Source organism: Lepidochelys olivacea, assembly GCF_965140295.1.
Source record: "Lepidochelys olivacea isolate rLepOli2 genome assembly, chromosome: 25".
In the NCBI taxonomy this organism is placed as follows: domain Eukaryota; kingdom Metazoa; phylum Chordata; order Testudines; family Cheloniidae; genus Lepidochelys; species Lepidochelys olivacea.
In genome coordinates this window covers 6,761,534-6,781,859 of record NC_140435.1, presented here as the reverse complement: position 1 = coordinate 6,781,859, position 20,326 = coordinate 6,761,534, and the positions used below count along the sequence as shown (strand labels likewise).

The following is a 20,326-nucleotide window of genomic DNA, read 5'->3' as shown; positions in this document are numbered from 1 at the left end:
TGGGCTGACTGCCCCGGGACTCACAGCAGCAGGTAGATGAGGATGACGACGTTGAGGGTGCTCAGTTGCGCCCACCAGCCCCTGGGCGTCTTCGTCGTCTGCCTGCCTGGCCACGCCCCCTCTGCCGGGAAAAGGAGCGGTCACTGATGGGGGGAAGGCAGGGCTGTGGTCCTTAGCTACCCTGGGAGGGATCGGGGGGATCTGCCACTGCACAGCCCCCCAGGACTGCCAGCCGCCCTCAGAAGCCTTCATAGCAGCCACCCTCTGCAGCCAGGAGATGACCCCTCCAGGGACTGGCTTCCCTGCCTGGTGCCTGGTGCGTGTAACGGGTGGCAGCCAAGGGAGCTGCAGGACGGCCTGCGCCAGGTCCATGCCAAGCGCCTGCAGAGGGGCCAGCTGGCCCAGCTCTGCCCCCGGTGTCAGTCGGGGGTGGCTGCAGGGAGGCCAGCCTGGTCAGACTCGCCTTGACCCTGCAGCAGGGCTGGCGAGGAGGTGATGTGCCAATGCCCTGGCACCAAACACCACAACAGCAGCTCTTTGCCCTATGGGCAAAGGTGTAGCTGGGAGGCACATCTGGAGCCTGCTAGGACCCGCTGGGATGGGGGCTCAGCAGCCAAGGGATGCCAGCTACCTCCCTTCCCAGCTGCCCACCAGTATATAAGGGAGCTATAAGGGACACACCTGTCACAATGTCCTGAGTGGCTGCAGACGGGTGCCCGTTGACATGTGCTAGGGATGGCCACCGGGGAGGGCCCATGGAACCACCTTAGCTCTGCACTGGGGCACAGTGCCCACAGGAGAGCAGACACAGGGGCTCCCGCCTGGGTACCCCCACCCCGAGCCAAGCCAGGGACCCTGAGTGGGCCTGAGGGATCCACTCACCTTTGCTCGGCACTGCCATCTCCTCGCCCTCTCTGCTCTGCTTCGGGCCCAGCCCGTCTGCATACACAATAGGATACCCAGTCACTTGGCGCTGCCTGTGCCCAGCCAGGTGCCAGGCTCCCGTGTGCCGCCCCCAGGGAGGTTGGGGGGCTGTGGCTTGTGGGCCGGGCATGGTGTGTTCTGTCTGCCTTGGGGGGTTCTTGTGGCCCAGACAGGGCAGGAGATTGGGGCCACATGCCACCCGTCACCAGCTCTGCCCCGCCATGGCTCTGGAAGGGGCTGAGTGGAGGCTGGTCAAACTCATTCTACCTAATACAAGCGGCTGTCACTGGAGCCATGCTCCTAGCCGGACGCTGTGACACTCAGAGGCAGGCCGAGGGCGCAGGATGCTGCCTGGAACGGAAGAGAAAGGAGGCCCCTAGGGAGCTCCTCGCTGCACGCTCATTTGCACGTGGGCTGCTGAGTGTGCGAGGGCTGCGGGGCCAGGCTCTGGGCAGGGGGCGCGGCTGAGGGCCCTGGCTCACCTTGCTGGTCCAGGAGGCCGTCAGACTCGAGGGGGTTCAGCTCCAGGTCCGATTGGCTCGAGGTCTGAAAGGGGAAAAGCTGCAGGTCGCAAAAGGGGCCCTGGGCTCCCTCCCCACTGCTCGCTGGTCTCTGCCTCCTCCTGCCATTTCCCCAGCCCCAGCCCCAACCTGCTTCCGAGTCACAGCACCGCTCAGGGCTGGCTGCTCAGAGCAGTTAGACCCCCAAGTCCTCACTCTGGGCCCTCGGAGGTGCACAGAACTCCTGCCTCACCCTGCCGGTGACTAGCCTCCCTCAGCACCTCAACTTGCCGGACAAAATTCTCTCGGCACCTAAGTTCCTGGGCCTGGGCACCGCTGCCTCCCTGTGGGCACCTGGATTCCCGCCTCCTGCCTGCACCCAGGAGTGAGTCACAAACCCAGGGGCGGCGAGCGTCTGGCGGGGCCCAGCCGGTGGCGTGTTTGGGGGCCCAGGCCCCACTCAAAGCTGCTGCCACCCACCTTAGCCATTAGCCCGGGGGTCAGAGCTCCCTGATGGGATGCGGGGGACCCCCAGGTTCAGTTCCCCCATCTCTGGACGAGGGGCAGACAGAATCTGAGGAGGGGTCTCGACCCACTGAGCTAGGGGACAGTCTGACATGGGTTGAACTGCAGCCCCGAGTCCTGGGCAGCCCCCGTCCAGCAGCTCCGCCAAGGCTCCCCCCAGCCCAGGGTGGCTTCTGAGCCACTCGTGCTGCTCCTGGCGCCCGTGTCTGAGCCGGGCCCTGCTGCGCCCCTCAGGCAGGGCCCTAGTCCGATAACAAGCACAAGGCCAGCTCGCAGCTCCGGGCCAATCAAACCCAGGGTGGGGGTGATTCATGCCCTGTGATCTGGCTGGGATTGCCAAGGGCTTTGTGGCGAAGGGCAGGGGTGCCAGAGCCCTGGGTGACACTGGGCAGGGGGCTGCTGAAAACAATGGGGCCCCTGCTGCATTCGGAAGTGCCCTGCTCAGTGTGCTCCCCGTGCGCTTTGCAAAGACACTGGCAATGCCAACGGGTTTAAGTGGCAAAGGAGAAGCCTCGGCTTAGGGATCCCCAAGGCAGGGAGGGAGAGGCCGCTGAGGAGCAGGGGGCCAGCTCAGGGTCTGGCTCAGCCTGGGGCTTGGATTCAGAGCCCCTCCCACTCCTGGGAGTTTAGAACCGGGGTTGGGCTTTGCCCACAGTTCCGTGTGCCCTGGGTTCACAGGTCCCAGCTCCCCCACAGGGGGTGTCTGACTGGGGCAGCCCGGCCGAGAGCGGCAGAAGGGGGCACGGAGAAGCCCCAGACAGCCAGGACTGCTGGCCCGCAAGCCACCTCCACCCAGACCAGACAACATGAGTTCTGGGAAAGCCCAAGCCCCTGGAGCTGGGCAGCAGCCGGGTGACCAAGGGCACGTCCAAGCCACCAGGGTGCCCGGGCAGGTGTGTTCCTGCGCACACAGGGCTTAAAGAGTCACCCCCACCCACTTTGTGACCTGGCAGCATGGCGCCAAGTGGGTACTGGGCCGCCTGGACCGCGCAGAGCCCCGGGCACTGTCAGGGCCTCGGGGCAGCTGGCCCAGCTCTCAGGAATCTCCATGGTTTGCTAACGGCGGCACCAGCCCCTCTGCCCTGCTGCCCACAGTCTGTGCCACCAGCCGGGGAGTCGGGGACCTTACCAGAGACTTCTCGTGGAGCTGCTCGGAGCTGGTGTTGGCGGGCGAGGCCAGGGGGCTGGTGCCCGTGCTCCCGTCCTGGACAAGAACAACGAGGAGAGTGAGCCCCCGGCAGGCAGCAGAGCCTGCTAGATGCTGGCCAGCCCAGCCCTTGGTGCACGGTGCACAGGCAGGCCAGGAGACGGAGGCTTCCCCTGACCTGGGGGACGGCTCCCAGGCACAAGGAGGCCCAGGATCGGTCACCTCTGGGACCTTCTTCCTCAGCGTGTACATTAGCTTGACTCACTCCCTCCGGTCTGGAACACATGGGCCAGGGGCAGGAACGAGGGGCATCAGCCCAGTGCGTGGGGCGGGGGGGAAGAAGGTCTGGCATGGCCGTGGGGACTGAGGGGCACCGACAGAGCTGCAAGAGTAAGGGGAGCCCGGGATGGACTAGCTGGGGATCAGGATGGCGGGGCATTAGCAGATGGGCATTAGCATTTCAGCCCCTTCAGCCAGAGACACGGGAGAACAGGCACAAAAGCCTGGCACAGTCCCCACCTGCAGGTGTTTGCAGACCGATCGCAGCAGCTGGTACGTGGCCTCCCGGGTCCGCATCGAGACAAAGAGAAACTGCAGGAGGAGAGAGGGAGAAGGGATTGGCCTGATTCCCGGGGAGCGCACAGCCGCAGCGTCCACCCTCCCACCACTCCCATGCCCACTCCACCCATGCTGGGAGCTGGTTCCCCACCCATGTGGCTGCCTCTATCCCAGGCTGGTCAGAGGAGCTCGCTTGTCCACTCACTGCCCACCAGTTCATCCCTCCAGCCTCTCACCACTACCGATGCTTTTCACTGCACTCCCCCAGTCCTCAGTGGGGTTTGTGCTGCTCCTGGTGCCAGGGGCAGGGGGGCACTGCATGATCTGCCCTGTGCTTGGGACTCGCTCTGCTCCCGGTGCCAAACGGGGGAAGGCACCGCATGGGCTACCCCGGGCTCACTCCGCTCCCTGTGCTATGTGGGCGGGTAGATGCACCACGTGCCTTGCCCTCTGCTCGCACCTTCTCACCCTCCACGGTCCGAATGCTGAGGGCGTTGGGCACCAGCAGCGCCGTGTTGGCCTTCTTGAGGACGGCGATGGAGGAGATGGGGATCACCACCTGCAGGGCGAGAGGGGTCCAGTGGGTGATGGGCCCATCGCTCATGGCATCACGCCTGCTCTGGGAGGGGCGAGGCCCCAAGGCCAGGGACATGCCCCTGATTGCTTTGGTCCCCAGGACCCAGGGCAGGCGGGGGTGTTGCACCCCACGGTGGCAGAGACAGGAGCTAGGAGCCGCTGGGGTGCCAGAGCGGCGAGGGTGGGGTCGGGCACGTGGGGGTGGGGATTGCCTCCTCCAGCTGTGCCCCGAGGGCTGAGCCATTGCCCCATGGTCCCTGCGGGAGCCCCTGACATAGACCCCCCCCAGGGGCCTCCTCAGCCTCTGACACCAACAGCTAACCTGGGCGCCTGGCAGCCACTGGCATCCCATGCCAACACCAGCCAGCTCCATAGGCCTGATGGGGGCCACTCCTTGACCTCCAGCTGGGTGCTGAGCCCCTGGCCCGGGCGTTGGTGCCAGGCCCGGGGCAGCACCACAGAAGGCCGGCCACGGCTCAGTAAGGCTGCCTGGCACCTGTGCCAGGGTGGAAGCTCAGAGGGCAGCTGTAGAGAGCCCAGAGGAGCCGGCGCGTGGGGCCCAGCTGGGGTGGCCGATGGTGAGCAAACCCGCTGCTGGGCTGGCTTCCCTGGGGGAGGGGAGCGCTGCCCTCGGGGGCTAGAGGGAGAGGAGATAAAAACACGCACACAGACACCCCCACCCCACACATTGCCCCCCCACACCAACCACACATCCCAGCCCCCTGCCCCCTACATGCATCCCACCCACCCCCTCCCCAAGCCCACCTCCCCTCCCCCACACATCCCCACCCGCTCCCCATCCCATCTCCCCGCCCCCCCACACCTCCACCCCATCCTCCCTCCCTTCCCTCACACCAACCACACATCCCAGCCCCCTGCCCCCTACATGCATCCCAACCACCCCCTCCCCCACACAACCCACACGTCCCATGCCTGTCCCTCTTTCTCCTCCCCCCCCCGTGCTACCAGCCCACGTGAGCCACCGTGGGGCGCAGGGGCCCTACCTTGACGTCCCGGAGCAGCATGCTGCAGTGGAAGCAGATGTAGTTCTGGGAGACGTAGAGGCGCCCGTGATAGGGGACTTCCCTCTGCCAGGCACAGGAGACACCTGTGGGCGAGGGGCAGAGAGGCGGGTGAGTGGGCAAGGCATGGGGGGGCAGGCGGGCGGCTGGGGAGAGCGGCACTCACTGTCCAGTAGGGACTCCTCCTCGGGCATCTCCTTGAAGGCCTTGTGGTAGCTCGCCAGGCGCTTGGCTAACTGGGGAGGGAACAGGGGCAGCGTCAGTCCTGGAGAACGCGCCCTCCCCCCCGCCCTGCATCCCCCCAACGGGCCCGAGGGTCTGCTGGGGCTGGCAGCAGCTTGGGGCCAGCTCAGAACCCCCATGCTGGGCACCATCCCAAGGACTATCAGCCAACCTTGAGATGTGCCCTGACACTAGGACGGGCCCCCCGGATCCCATGCGGTGGGGGAGCAGGGAGGAGGCACACGCGGGACCTGATGGAGGCTGTGGGCACACAGGGACTTGTCCCAGTTCTCCCCCTGGCTGGCTGGGGGGATGGGTACCCCGGGACCTGCCCAACGCTGCCAACCCCTGTCCAGGAGAGCCGGCTCTCCAGCAGCTGGCACAGCCCAGTGCTAATGCCAGGTACTCTGGCAAATGGACGGTGCCAACCCCCCACCCAGCGACCCATCCTAATACCCCTCATACGGGCATCCCACCCCCCCGCCGGTATCCTAACTCCACCCCCAGCACGAACCCCACCCCCTGCCCTGGCACTCCTCTCAACCCCCCCGGTATCCCAAACCCACCCCCTGCACCGATCCTAAACCACAGTGCCCATCTTCCCATCATTCTTGGGGAAGAAAACTATTAGAGCCTCCCCTGGGATAGTGCTTGGGGTGTGCTATAGACCACCGGGATCTAATCTGGATATGGATAGAGCCCTTTTTAATGTTTTTAATGAAGTAAATACTAATGGGAACTGTGTGATCACGGGAGACTTTAACTTCCCAGATATAGACTGGAGGATGAGTGCTAGTAATAACAATAGGGCTCAGATTTTCCTAGATGCGATAGCTGATGGATTCCTTCGTCAAGTAGTTGCTGAACCGACTAGAGGGGATGCCATCTTAGATTTGGTTTGGTGAGTAGTGAGGACCTCATGGAAGAAATGGTTGTAGGGGACAATCTTGGCTCAAGTGATCATGCACTGATTCAGTTCAAACTGAACGGAAGGATTAACAAAAATAAATCTGCAACTAGGGTGTTTGATTTCAAAAGGTCTGACTTTCAAAAATTAAGGATATTAGTTAGGGAAGTGGATTGCACTGAAGAATTCATGGATCTAAAGGCAGAGGAGGCCTGGGATTATTTTAAATCAAAGCTGCAGAAGCTATCAGAAGGCTGCATCCCAAGAAAGGGGAAAAAACTCATAGGCAGGAGTTGTAGACCAAGCTGGATGAGCAAGCATCTCGGAGAGGTGATTGAGAAAAAGCAGAAAGCCTACAGGGAGTGGAAGAAGGGAGGGATCAGCAAGGAAAGCTACCTTATTGAGGTCAGAACATGTAGGGATAAAGTGAGACAGGCCAAAAGTCAAGTAGAGTTGGACCTTGCAAAGGCAATTAAAAGCCATATAAATAAGAAAACAAAGAAAGAAGAGGTGGGACCGCTAAACACTGAGGATGGAGTGTAGGTCAAGGATAATCTAGGCATGGCCCAATATCTAAACAAATACTTTGCCTCAGTCTTTAATAAGACTAAAGAGGATCTTAGGGATAATGGTAGTGTGACAAAGTGAGACTGTTCTTAATGACAGGTTTCAGAGTAACAGCCGTGTTAGTCTGTATTCGCAAAAAGAAAAGGAGTACTTGTGGCACCTTAGAGACTAACCAATTTATTTGAGCATAAGCTTTCGTGAGCTACAGCTCACTTCATCGGATGGATTCTGTGGAAAGTGTAGAAGATCTTTTTATGTACACACAAAGCATGAAAAAATACCTCCTCCCACCCCACTCTCCTGCTGGTAATAGCTTATCTAAAGTGACCACTCTCCTTACAATGTGTATGATAATCAAGGTGGGCCATTTCCAGCACAAATCCAGGGTTTAACAAGAACGTCTGGGGGGGGGGGTAGGAAAAAACAAGGGGAAATAGGTTACCTTGCATAATGACTTAGCCACTCCCAGTCTCTATTCAAGCCTAAGTTAATTGTATCCAATTTGCAAATGAATTCCAATTCAACAGTTTCTCGCTGGAGTCTGGATTTGAAGTTTTTTTGTTGTAATATAGCAACTTTCATGTCTGTAATCGCGTGACCAAAGAGATTGAAGTGTTCTCCGACTGGTTTATGAATGTTATAATTCTTGACATCTGATTTGTGTCCATTTACTCTTTTACGTAGAGACTGTCCAGTTTGACCAATGTACATGGCAGAGGGGCATTGCTGGCACATGATGGCATATATCACATTGGTGGATGTGCAGGTGAACGAGCCTCTGATCGTGTGGCTGATGTTATTAGGCCCTGTGATGGTGTCCCCTGAATAGATATGTGGGCACAGTTGGCAACGGGCTTTGTTGCAAGGATAGGTTCCTGGGTTAGTGGTTCTGTTGTGTGGTATGTGGTTGCTGGTGAGTATTTGCTTCAGGTTGGGGGGCTGTCTGTAGGCAAGGACTGGCCTGTCTCCCAAGATTTGTGAGAGTGTTGGGTCATCCTTCAGGATAGGTTGTAGATCCTTAATAATGCGTTGGAGGGGTTTTAGTTGGGGGCTGAAGGTGACGGCTAGTGGCGTTCATTTGCAAATTGGATACAATTAACTTAGGCTTGAATAGAGACTGGGAGTGGCTAAGTCATTATGCAAGGTAACCTATTTCCCCTTGTTTTTTCCTCCCCCTGACGTTCTTGTTAAACCCTGGATTTGTGCTGGAAATGGCCCACCTTGATTATCATACACATTGTAAGGAGAGTGGTCACTTTAGATAAGCTATTACCAGCAGGAGAGTGGGTTTGTGTGTGGGAGGGGGGAGGGGGGACAAGGAGACAAAGAGACAAGGTGTGACGAAGCGGGACTGTTCTTAATGTTTCCTCTGAATAGTGTGGGGGTGCCTCAGTTTCCCCATGCAGTTCTTAAGTATCTAGGGGGTGGGATAAGGGTGTATGATCATTGCAGAGCCCTAGAGGGCAGGTGTGTGCAGGGGTCTGGACACAGAGAATGGCCAACACCCTGTTTTCTGGCTACTGAAGGCCTGGACCCTTCCCCCCTGCAAGGTGAGAGCTAAAGGGTTGGAGAACAAGGGAATCAGGTGACCTCCTGGCCCCGGAAAGGGACAAAGCCCAGAGGAGGAGGGGCTGGAGGGAGTTTCAGTTTGGGGCTGGCTGGGGACATGGAGTGAAGGGCAGACGTGGTTGTCTGGCTCACTGCCCCCAAAATGGACCCAGCTGAGGGGTCTTGTTCTCTGCACCTGCAAGCACTGTGTTAGACCATGTTCCTGTCATCTAATAAATCTCTGTTTTACTGGCTGGCTGAGAGTCACATCTGACTGCAGAGTTGGGGTGCAGGGCCCTCTGGCTTCCCCAGGACCCCACATGGGTGGACTCGCTGTGGGAAGCGCACGGAGGGGCAGAGGATGCTGAATGCTCCGAGGTCAGACCCAGGAAGGTAGAAGCTGTGTGAGCTGTGTGTCCTGAAGACAGTCTGCTCACAGACAGGAGACTGCCCCAGAGTCCTGCCTGGCTTCGTAGGGAGCAGTTCCAGAGCATCACTCAGGGACTCCGTGACAGGTAGCATGACAAATGGGAATGAGGATATGGAGGTAGATATTACCATATCTGAGGTAGAAGTGAAACTCAAACAGCTTAATGGGACTAAATCGGGGGGCCCAGATAATCTTCATCCAAGAATATTAAAGGAATTGGCACATGAAATTGCAAGCCCATTAGCAAGAATTTTTAATGAATCTGTAAACTCAGGGGTTGTACCGTATGACTGGAGAATTGCTAACATAGTTCCTATTTTTAAGAAAGGGAAAAAATGTGATCCAGGTAACTATAGGCCTGTTAGTTTGATATCTGAAATATGCAAGGTCTTGGACAAAATTTTGAAGGAGAAGGTAGTTAAGGACATTGAAGTCAATGGTAAATGGGACAAAATACAACATGGTTTTACAAAAGGTAGATCGTGCCAAACCAACCTGATCTCCTTCTTTGAGAAAGTAACAGATTTTTTAGACAAAGGAAACGCAGAGGATCTAATTTACCTAGATTTCAGTAAGGTGTTTGATACCGTGCCACATGGGGAATTATTAGTTAAATTGGATAAGATAGGGATCAATATGAACATTGAAAGGTGGATAAGGAATTGGTTAAAGGGGAGACTACAATGGGTCCTACTGAAAGGTGAACTGTCAGGCTGGAGGGAGGTTACCAGTGGAGTTCCTCAAGGATCGGTTTTGGGACCAATCTTATTTAATCTTTTTATTACTGACCTCGGCACAAAAAGTGGGAGTGTGCTAATAAAGTTTGCGGATGATACAAAGCTGGGAGGTATTGCCAATTTAGAGAAGGACAGGGATATCCTACAGGAGGATCTGGATGACCTTGTAAACTGGAGTAATAGTAATAGGATGAAATTTAATAGTGAGAAGTGTAAAGTCATGCATTTAGGGATTAATAACAAGAATTTTAGTTATAAGCTGGGGATGCATCAATTAGAAGTAACAGAGGAGGAGAAGGACCTTGGAGTATTGGTTGATCATAGGATGATTATGAGCCGCCAATGTGATATGTCCATGAAAAAAGCTAATGTGGTCTTGGGATGCATCAGGAGAGGTGTTTCCGGTAGGGATAAGGAGGATTTAGTACCGTTATACAAGGCACTGGTGAGACCTCACCTGGAATACTGTGTGCAGTTCTGGTCTCCCATGTTTAAGAAGGATGAATTTAAACTGGAACAGGTACAGAGAAGGGCTACTAGGATGAGCCGAGGAATGGAAAACTTGTCTTATGAAAGGAGACTCAAGGAGCTTGGCTTGTTTAGCCTAACTAAAAGAAGGTTGAGGGGAGATATGATTGCTCTCTCTAAATATATCAGAGGGATAAATACCGGAGAGGGAGAGGAATTATTTAAGCTAAGTACCAATGTGGACAAAAGAACAAATGGATATAAACTGGCCACCAGGAAGTTTAGACTTGAAATTAGACGAAGGTTTCTAACCATCAGAGGAGTGAAGTTTTGGAATAGCCTTCCAAGGGAAGCAGTGGGGGCAAAAGATCTATTTGGCTTTAAGATTAAACTTGATAAGTTTATGGAGATGGTATGATGGGATAACATGGTTTTGGTAATTAAATATTCATGGTAAATAGGCCCAATGGCCTGTGATGGGATATTAGATGGGGTGGGATCTGAGTTACCCAGGAAAGAATTTTCTGTAGTATCTGGCTGGTGAATCTTGCCCACATGCTCAGGGTTTAGCTGATCACCATATTTGGGGTCGGAAAGGAATTTTCTTCCAGGGCAGATTGGAAGAGGCCCTGGAGGTTTTTCACCTTCCTCTGTTGCATGGGGCACGGGTCACTTGCTGGAGGATTCTCTGCTCCTTGAAGTCTTTAAACCATGATTTGAGGACTTCAATAGCTCAGACATAGGTGAGAGGTTTTTCGCAGGAGTGGTGGGTGAAATTCTGTGGCCTGCGTTGTGCAGGAGGTCAGACTAGATGATCATAATGGTCCCTTCTCACCTAAATATCTATGAATCTATGAATCCCAATCCCCATCCCCACACAGATCCCAACCCCCCAGAATCCATTCCAACCCCCCTGCCGCAGGTATCCCAACCCCACCCCCAGCACCCATCCCAACCCCCCTGATATTCTACCCCCCCAGCATCCATCCTAAACCCTGGTTGCCATCCCAACCCCCAACCCCACAGGGATCCCAACCCCCAGAGTCCATCCCCACCCCCCGCGCCCCATGCCAGCTTCGGGGGGACTTACAGAGGACGAGGTGGCCCTCTGCCTGCTCAGAGCCGGCTCCTGTTCGGTCTCTTTGGAGAAAGACAGGTCATAGGTCTTTGATCTGAAATGCACCAGAGGCCAAAAGTGAGAGAGGCAGAGCCCTGGGCAGGGTGGGGGCGGGGGGGAGTCCTCACAGGGCAGGGCTGGACTCAGGGGGCAGGCAGGCAGGCCGTAGGGTGAGCAGGTGTCCAGTTTTAGACTGGAACACCCAATCGAAAAGGGACCCTGGCGGCTCCGGTCAGCACCACCAACCAGGCCAGTAAAAGACCGGTTGGCGGTGCTGCGGGGCTAAGGCAGGTTAGTCCCTACCTGTCCTGGCTCTGCCCTGTGCCCCGGAAGCAGGCAGGAGGTCCAGCTCCTAGGCAGGGGGGCCACAGGGCTCCGCGCGCTGCCGCCGCCCAGAGCACTGGCTCCGCACTCCCATTGGCCGGGAGGGGCACCGGGGAAGGGGCGGGGCCTCGGGGAAGGGGCAGGGTTAGGGTGTTCGGTTTTGTGTGATTAGAAAGTTGGCAACCCTAGCAGCACAGGGAGGCACTGAGGATGGTCTGGGTGGGAGAGGGGGGTGCACTGTGACTGTGCGGCTTTCCAGGGCAGTGTAGCTCGCCTGGGCCCACGTGTGCGGAGTCTGAGAAGGGAATTTCGGGGGTGGTGGGGCCTTGTTCTTGGGGAAGGTCCCTGCGGGAGCGGCAGGGCCTCACCTAGAGAGGCTGGGGTGCTTCCTTGGCTGGGGGGCATCGCTCCCCGTCTCCTCCAGGCTCTGCCACTTCTTCAGCTCCAGCATCTTCTTCTTGCTCTTCTTGAGTTTCCCGGAGCTGGCGGCAGGGTCAGCCAGGCCGCTGGGGAGGGCAGAGAGCAGGGTGGGGTGACAGGCGCCCCCAGCAAGGAGCCTCATTCCTGCCCCCTCATCTCCCCAAGATGGAGGGGGGGATTCGATTTTCCTGCTCACCTAGTGCCCCAGCTGGCAGCTACCGTCAGTGCAGACGGCCCACCCCCTGCCATCACTCCCGGGGTCCCTGCTGTGACACGGGTGCGATTCCTTCCTGGCCGATGGCCGTCCCCGCCCTCCCCAGCCAGCCCCACTCCGACGTGCAGGCTGTTTTCTCCCATAGGTAATGGTGGTGCTACCCCAGGCCATGGAGAAACTCCAGAGACACGTGGGGCAGCTGAGTGATGCCCACTGGCTCCCTGCCCTCTCTGCCCCGCCCAACCCCCCCCCCCCCGGGTCTAGGGGGTCTTTACAGCTGAGTCCCCAGGGAAGAGTTTCTGTGGCTGATCTTAATGGGGAGGGGGCAGGGCTCTCTTCACAGCACAGCCAGCCTGGGGGGCTGCAGCGGGGGGGGGGGTCCCTGCTCTCCAGTCCCCAGCTGCACCTCCTCTAGGACTCGTACCCCCCCTGCCATGGACCGTGGCAAGGCCTTTCCGTGGCCAGGTGCAGAACACGACCTGGCCCCGTTTCTGATGTCCTCCACCCTCCCTTGGTCTCAGACAGGCTGATCAGATGGCCCCGGGGGCAGGGTGGAGTGAGGCACACCCCTGCTGAAAAGCCAGATTCACAGACACAGCAAAGCGGGGAGGGGAACAGAGTGAAAGGGCCAACAAGCTGCGTGACAATCCCACAGCCAAGAGAGGGCAGCGTCAAATGGCCCCAATCCCAGTGCTGCTGCCACTCAGCTGGGCCCAGCCGAGTCTCGGCCCTCCACAATCTGCACACGAGCTGTATGAGCTTCTCCGTCTCCTGCTTCTCCGCAGAGGGAGGCTGCTGTGAGATCTCACAGAGCACGTCCCATCAGCAGATCCCGAAAGCGCTTTGCATAGGAGAGCAGTATCATTACCCCCATTTTACAGATGGGAAAACTGAGGCACAGGGAGAGGTGGTGACCTGTCCAAGGTCACCCAGCAGGCCAATGGCAGAGCTAGGAGTAGAACCCAGGTGTCCTGTCGCTGACTCCAGTTCCCTATCAGCCCAACCACACTGCATCGGCAGATTCCATCCTCCCAGCACAGCACCAATTAGCGTCAGCGGTGATCAAACCGCCAACTGGCGGAACAAAAGCATAAAGTCCATTTTTCTGCCTTTTCATTATTTTTTTTAAAGGAGTTTATTCATTTACTTGCTAACTCACAACATGTAATCACTCGCAACAAGCGTCCCTCCCATTAGGGCAGGGGTGGCCAACCTGTGGCTTCGGAGCCACATGCGGCTCCTTGTCTAGGCACCGACTCCAGGGCTAGAGTGACAGGTGCCAACTTTCCCATGTGCCGGAGGGGGGCTCACTGCTCAACCCCTGGCTCTGCCACAGGCCCTGTCCCCACTCCACCCCTTCCCCACCCCTCCCCTGAGCCTGCCGTGCCCTCGCTCCTTCCCCCCCAGAGCCTCCTGCACGCCACAAAACAGCTGATTGGGAGGTGTGGGGAGGCGCTGATCCGCAGGGCTGCCGGTGGCTGGGAGGCGCTGGGAGCGGTGTGGGAGAACTGATGGGGGGCTGCTGACATATTCCTGTGGCCCTTTGGCAATGTCCATTGGTAAATTCTGGCTCCTTCTCAGGCTCAGGTTGGCCACCCCTGCCTTAGGGGAATTAACAAGGTTTGGCTGTAATTAGCTGGAAGTTAATAATACTGTGTTGATACAGTGCAAGATCAGTTTCAGTTTGTGTAATACCCTGCATGTCAGATGGTAACAGCATCGGGGCAGATTCTAAAGCCCTGACCCAGAGCAATGGAACTGGAGGGTTCTCAGTAGAATATGGAGCCTTTGATTTTTGCTTCCTAAGGCAAAAGGGAGATAAACACTCATGCTTCAGGGCATGGCATGACCTGACCTTGAATCATGGGGGTCAGGAGGGAACTTCCCCTGGGGGAATGTTATCTCATCACTGCAGGGATTCTTGCAACTTCCTCTAAAGCAGCTGGAACTGGTCACTGTCGGAGACAGGATACTGGGCGTGATCTCCCCTTGAAGTCAAAGGGAATTTTGCCTGTGCAAGGACTGCAAGGGTGGCCCAATCTGCCTTTACCTTCCAATGAGGTTTGCAAACACCAATCAATTCATTCTCACAACCCTTTCCATGCAGTAAGGGCTGTTCTCCCCCATATACACACAGCTGGGCAGGGGATCTGAGCAATTCCTGGCCTCCAGCCCAGTGGCCGGACCTGTCACCCCTCCCAGCTCCCTCTTACAGAAACAAATGACCCAGACAGGAGTTTACCCCTTGGGCGGTTGTGTTCAGAGCGGGTTAAATCAGGGAGAAGACTGCATTGTGGAATTGTTCCCTTCCCACTGCCTCTCGCCCTGTGACAGCCTTGTTTGCCTTTAACATCAGATTAACCTCTTCCCCCCACCCCCACAAAACCCTGAACAGCATGAGGCCTGGAGCCTGGGTAATGGGGTGCCCTGTGCTGCGGGGGGGGGGGGGGAAGAGGAGGAGGAGAGAGCTGGGTTTCCTGCAGCACTGAATAAGCATGTCTTTTCTGTTTGAGCTCTTCATCCCCTCAATCTCCCCAAGCTCGGGCCCATGTGGGGTGCACAGCATCCTGTGTCAGTGGGGGCTTGGGGGTGATCAACATCTCCCAGGATCAGGTCCATTGAGATGAGGGAACCTCTGGCTGTTCAACCCTGACCATTCCTGCTGCTGCTCTGAGCCCTGTGACACTGCCTGGGAACTCGGGGTTCCAGGCCTCCTGTTGGCGCCAGCATGCAGTGGGAATAGGGAGGCGACATGGGGACCATGGGGAAGTTAAGTCCAGTGGCTAGGGTGTGAGCCTGAGACTTTAAAATCTGAGTTCAGTTCCCAGCTCTGCCACAAGCTTCCTATGTGCCCCCGGGCATGTCACTTAGCCTGTCTGTGCCTCACGTCCCCCTCTGGACAATGGAGAGACTAACCCGGCCCAGCCTCGCAGGGGTGCCTGCTGGTGATAAAACCCTTGGGGGGAATCCCACAGTCAAAAGCCCTGAGCTCTTTAAAATGACTGTGCTGGTTTCCACGGGCATCCTCCCCTCTAGGGCAACACTACACCCCACACGCAGGCATCGCGAAGGCATAACGGTACTCTGAGCACATGCCAACCAGCCGCAGCTCAATCAGTCCACAGCTCTGTCCAAACACCCATCTGGGGCCTGATAGAAACATCCCAGTGTCCTCAACCATGAAAAGAAAAAGAGCTGCCCATTACCCATCCCAGCCTGACCTCTCCTCCTCACCACAATCAAAGGCCCTGCCGGAGTATTTATAGCTCTATGTTAGCGCAGGCCTCTTTGGACAGCGTGGGATTTTATGGGTAAGAGCGGAGGATGGCGAGCCAGGACTCCTGGGTTCTGTTCCCAGGTCTGGCAGGGCAGCCTGTTAATTAGAGAGCAGACTTGGGGACGGAATCCCTAGATTGCCAGCTCTGGAAGGAAAAGTTACCTAGTGGTTAGAGTAAACAGAGTGGCGTGGGGGAGAGGACTCCTGCGTTCGAGTCTCAGCCATGACACTGGTTTGCCATATGGCTCAGCTTCCCCCATCGCTAACAAGCCCTCGGTGCAATCCCACGGCACACGAGAGACGCTCTACTGAGAGCAAAGGGATTTTGAGTCTCTGTTGCTGAGTGGGAGTTGGCAGCATGAAGGGGGGAGGGGGAGAGAACAGGAGACGAGCCTGAGCTGCAGAGTGGGGGTGCTCAGAGCTGTACCTTGGGGCCCTTTCCCACCTCTGCATGGGGGCCAAAGCACCCCCACCCTGGCTGAGATCAGAGCCCACCGGAGCCAACACACACCCTTTACCTCATCACTGAGACAGCTGAGGGGTCGCGTCCCACCCCGGCTCCCATGGGTTCCCACTCGCTCTGCTGGGCTCCGGATCCCTGCTGCACTCCAGCCTGTCTGCCTCACACACTCCTCTCCTGGCTCTGATGCTCCTGCCCCTCAGCCTCCTCCCAGCTGGCTGGGAATGGGAAGGGATGCCTTGTATTCAGCTGGCCCAGCTTGTTGGGACCAGCCCAGTCGAGTTTGTAGGGAGGCGTTGCTCCAAATACCATTTCCTTAAAGGGCCGGACCCAGAGAATGAACACTCTTGCTGCAAGCACATGGCCCTTTGCCCACCAGCACATTCCTCTCACTTGAGTGTTGACCTCACTTCCCAGGATCTGCTTGGGCAGATCCTGCTCTGAAAGCAGAGACCAGGTGTGCCTTTAGTGTGTAACCACTGAATCAAACACTCCCCAGCCCAGGGCTACAGCATGGGGATGCAGTGTCCCAGTCCTGCAAGTCTGGCCATAACTGTTGTTTTGGTTAAAGCCCCAGCCCCTGGAGTCATGTGAATATGAGAGAATCACAGCTTGTAATAAAAAAAGAACAGTCATTTCTAGCCCTTGTGGTTGCAGAGAAACACTGGAAAGGTAACCCCTAATGGCCCGAAAGCAAGGCAAAACCCTGTTTCTTTAAAAGGCAATTTTTAAGCCAGTCTCATGATTTCTGAACACCTGGACTTGGCAGCTCTGATTTACCTGAACAATATTTCCAAAGAATGTTGTTGTTTTTCCAGAATGATCAGACATTTTTAGCAACATTTTTCATCACCGATCTATTTTCAAAATAAGATTTATTTTTTTTAAAAGGGTTTTGGCGTTATTTTAGGGCAGGAGGGGTTTGGTTTTTTTCCCTCTCCCCCCCGAAACACAAATTTTATTTTGAAACTTAAAAAACAATGTTTTAAAATGTCTCATTTCAGAAAATGGAACCACAGGTAACGCTGCTGATCAAAAATCAGTAGGAAATATTTATTCTGTGGTGCTATTTTGAAAAACACCTATTTTGGGGGAAATGGTCCCCAAAAGGGCATTCAATGAAAAATTCTTTAGTTGAAAAAATTCTTTACCTGGTGATTCCTGGGTTGTGCCCCCGAGACCCTCCACCTGATAAAGCTTCACCCTGCAAGGTCTCAGCTCCATCTCCTGGGCAGATTATTGACAAATCCAGAGATTCCAGAGCCAAAAGACACCACTGTGATCCTCTAGCCTGATCTTCCCCATGACAGGGGCCAGAGAACTTCCTCAACATATTTCCTAGAGCAGATCACTTAGAAAAACATCTGAGCGTGATTTAAAAATGGCCAGGGATGGAGACTCCACCACAACCTTCGGTCAATTGTGCCAGTGGTTAATTACCCTCATTGTCAAAAATGTATGCCTTCTCTCCAATCTGAATTTGTCTAGCTTCAACTTCCAACCATTGGACCATGTTAGCCCTTTCCCTGCTAGACTGAAGCCTCCATTATCAAATATTTGGTCCCCAGACTGTAAACAAGTCACCCCTTAACCTTCTCTTTGTTAAGCTAAATAGATAGAGCTCCTTGGTAAGGCAGGTTTTCCAGTCCTTTAGAGAGACAAGGTGGGTGAGGTAATATCTTTTGTTGGCGAGAGAGACAAGCTTTCAGTCTTACACAGAGCTCTTCTTCAGGGCTGGGAAATGTACTGGACCAGCTAAATACAGATTGTTTAGCATAAGGAGTTAACATATCTCAAGGGCCCGCTCAAGGTGCAGTGGCCCGTAAACACCCCTGTCAAGGTTCCTCCCCCACTCTGAACTCTAGGGTACAGATGTGGGGACCTGCATGAAAGACCCCCTAAGCTTATTCTTATCAGCTTAGGTTAAACGCTGCCACCACCAAAGTGTTACACAAAGAATAGGGGAAGTGCCCACTTGGAAACATCTCCCCTCGAAAATATCCCCCCAAGCCCTACACCCCCTTTCCTGGGGAAGGCTTGATAAAAATCCTCACCAATTTGCATAGGTGAACATTGGATCTTAAGAACAATGAAACAAACCATTGGATCTTAAGAACAATGAAAAAGCAATCAGGTTCTTAAAAGAAGAATTTTAATTGAAGTAAAACAATCACCTCTGTAAAATCAGGACGGTAAAAACCTTACAGGGTAATCAGATTCAAAACAGAGAATCCCTCTAGGCAAAACCTTAAGTTACAAAAAGACACAAAAACAGGAATATACATTCCATTCAGCACAGCTTATTTTATCAGCCATTTAAACAAAACAGAATCTAACACATATCTAACTAGATTACTTATTAGCCCTTTACTGGAGTTCTGACCTGCATTCCTGCTCTGGTCCCGGCAAAAGCATCACACAGACCGAGAGAACCCTTTGTTCCCCCCAGCTTTGAAAGTATCTTGTCTCCTCATTAGTCATTGTGGTCAGGTGCCAGCGAGGTTATCCCAGCTTCTTAACCCTTTACAGGTGAAAGTGTTTTTCCTCTGGCCAGGAGGGATTTAAAGGTGTTTACCCTTCCCTTTATATTTATGACAACCCCTGTAACCACAGGACAAAAAGGAGCAGGGGTTGTTGTAATAAGCCATATACTGGTCCAAGAAAAGCTCTTACCTTTAATATCCTGGGACCGACACAGCTACAACAACGCTGCCTACAACAGTGGAAGATATTCTAATCTTTTAATCACTCCAGTGGCTCTTCTCTGAACCCTCTCCGATTTATCAACATCTTCCGGTCAGCAGTGACAGCTCAGTCATGCTGGATTGATAGCTCTGGACATGGGGGAAAGGGGCTTGGGACTCCTGGGTTCTTTGCCACTGCTTCACTGCATTACCTAATTTCACTTCCCTTTCCTGCCCCTCGGTTTTCTTCCTGATGGAAAGGGGATGGGGATTCCCTCCCTGACCCTTAACTCATTACCATCTTCAAAGAGCAGTTCGAGAGCCTTACAGATGGCAAAGGATAGCGAAGCATTATTGATTCTACAGGAGTACTGTGTTTTCCCAGCAAAACATGCACTCTCTGTTTGTGGTGGCTTTATCCCCTCTACCGAGGGAAAAATCTCAACAAGCAAGAGCCACAAGCAGAGCATACACGTCTCCTGGGTGTAACGGGGCCAGGCCCAGCCGAGCTGCTGAGAAACAGGGGGGTTTCCCTCAGAAAATGTTGGTGGAAATGAAAATAAATGTCATTTTCTCTTGAGCAGGGAGGCAGGGCATCCTGGGAGATGAAGTCCAGTTGGGGAGCCCAGCCCAGAGAGGATAATAGCGACCGAGGCACCATGGCAGCATTTCGGGGTTTGGGGAACTCTCGTCACGCAGAGAATCCGAGTCGAACCCCCACGTGCCGGTCGAACCACGGTTGTGATGGGAAAGTTTGGACCAGCCCCAACACAGCAAAGAAAGGCCTCGCTGTTTCCCAACTCCATGCCCCATAGGGCTGGTGGGAGGGGCTCGGGGCTGAGGGGGTGGCATTTCCCAGGGTGCCGCCAGCAGAGTGGGTGTTGCTCTCCCAGGGTGCAGGGTTGCCGGTTTTGTTTGGATGTATCCCTGGAGGTGTCATCACATGACATCATCTTTGATTAAAGATTAATCTTTAATTCCTGGAGACTCCTAGACACCCTAAAGGGTTGGCAACCCTACAGGGAGCTGGACAGTGCCCAGGTGGGCAGGGGAGCACAGGGCTTTCCCTACAGGATCCCACTAGCTGAACACCGACTCTGGCCCATCATAACCTGCCTTAGCCTTGTTTGCACACAAACGTGGGCTCTCTGGGTCTGTATTGGTGGTAAAACACCCTAATGTGGACACAGTTACACCAATATAAGGGAAGGGAAATCAGCTATACCAGTAACAGAAACCTTTATTCTGGTATAACTGTGTCCACACGATTGGCTATACTGATAAAATTCACACACCCCTAACCAAACCGGCAGGCCAGATTCTGCTCATTGACACAGGCATAAATTCGGAGTCACTCCACTGAAGTGACTCTGGATTCACACTGGTGTAACTGATTAGACGCCATCCAGTGCACAGGCTCCCTGGGAGAAGGTAGCCTCAGAGACACTTATCAGAGGACAGCTCTTCCTCTGAGCAGGGCAGTGAAGATTCTGCCGCCATGCGCCAGACTCTGAGGGAGCCATTAGCCCGTGCGCAGGCAGAAGAGCCAATGGAGTGAAAGAAGCAGACCCATACACCAAGCTTTCCAGTCGGCGGAGGGTGGTTTGTGCACACTATGTTCAAGAAGGCAGTGGGGCTGGAGCCCTTTCCAATTTCTCATGCACACGTAGAAGCTGTATCTACCCCTGGTGGCAGGCAG

At 55.2% G+C, this 20,326-nt stretch overlaps 1 protein-coding gene across 3 annotated transcripts in view; it reads right to left on the bottom strand.

Annotated features, from left to right (window-relative positions):
- Window positions 1–20,326, bottom strand: part of LOC311512950 (uncharacterized protein) — a 31,516-nt gene that overhangs the window by 4,871 nt on the left and 6,319 nt on the right. The window contains exons 1-11 of one of the 3 annotated variants that reach the window (XM_084614429.1): window positions 16,002–16,309; window positions 11,941–12,078; window positions 11,222–11,303; window positions 5,419–5,488; window positions 5,235–5,338; window positions 4,097–4,213; window positions 3,616–3,687; window positions 3,079–3,153; window positions 1,407–1,470; window positions 883–939; window positions 25–121 (exon numbers count right to left, since the gene is read on the bottom strand). In XM_084614429.1, coding sequence (XP_084470555.1) covers window positions 25–121; window positions 883–939; window positions 1,407–1,470; window positions 3,079–3,153; window positions 3,616–3,687; window positions 4,097–4,213; window positions 5,235–5,338; window positions 5,419–5,488; window positions 11,222–11,303; window positions 11,941–12,078; window positions 16,002–16,048 — 923 coding nt within the window. In that variant the 5' untranslated portion in view covers window positions 16,049–16,309. Of the gene's footprint in view, window positions 1–24; window positions 122–882; window positions 940–1,406; window positions 1,471–3,078; window positions 3,154–3,615; window positions 3,688–4,096; window positions 4,214–5,234; window positions 5,339–5,418; window positions 5,489–11,221; window positions 11,304–11,940; window positions 12,079–16,001; window positions 16,310–20,326 lie in introns of those variants that run through there. The other 2 variants (XM_084614427.1, XM_084614428.1) reach the window with 2 other exon arrangements.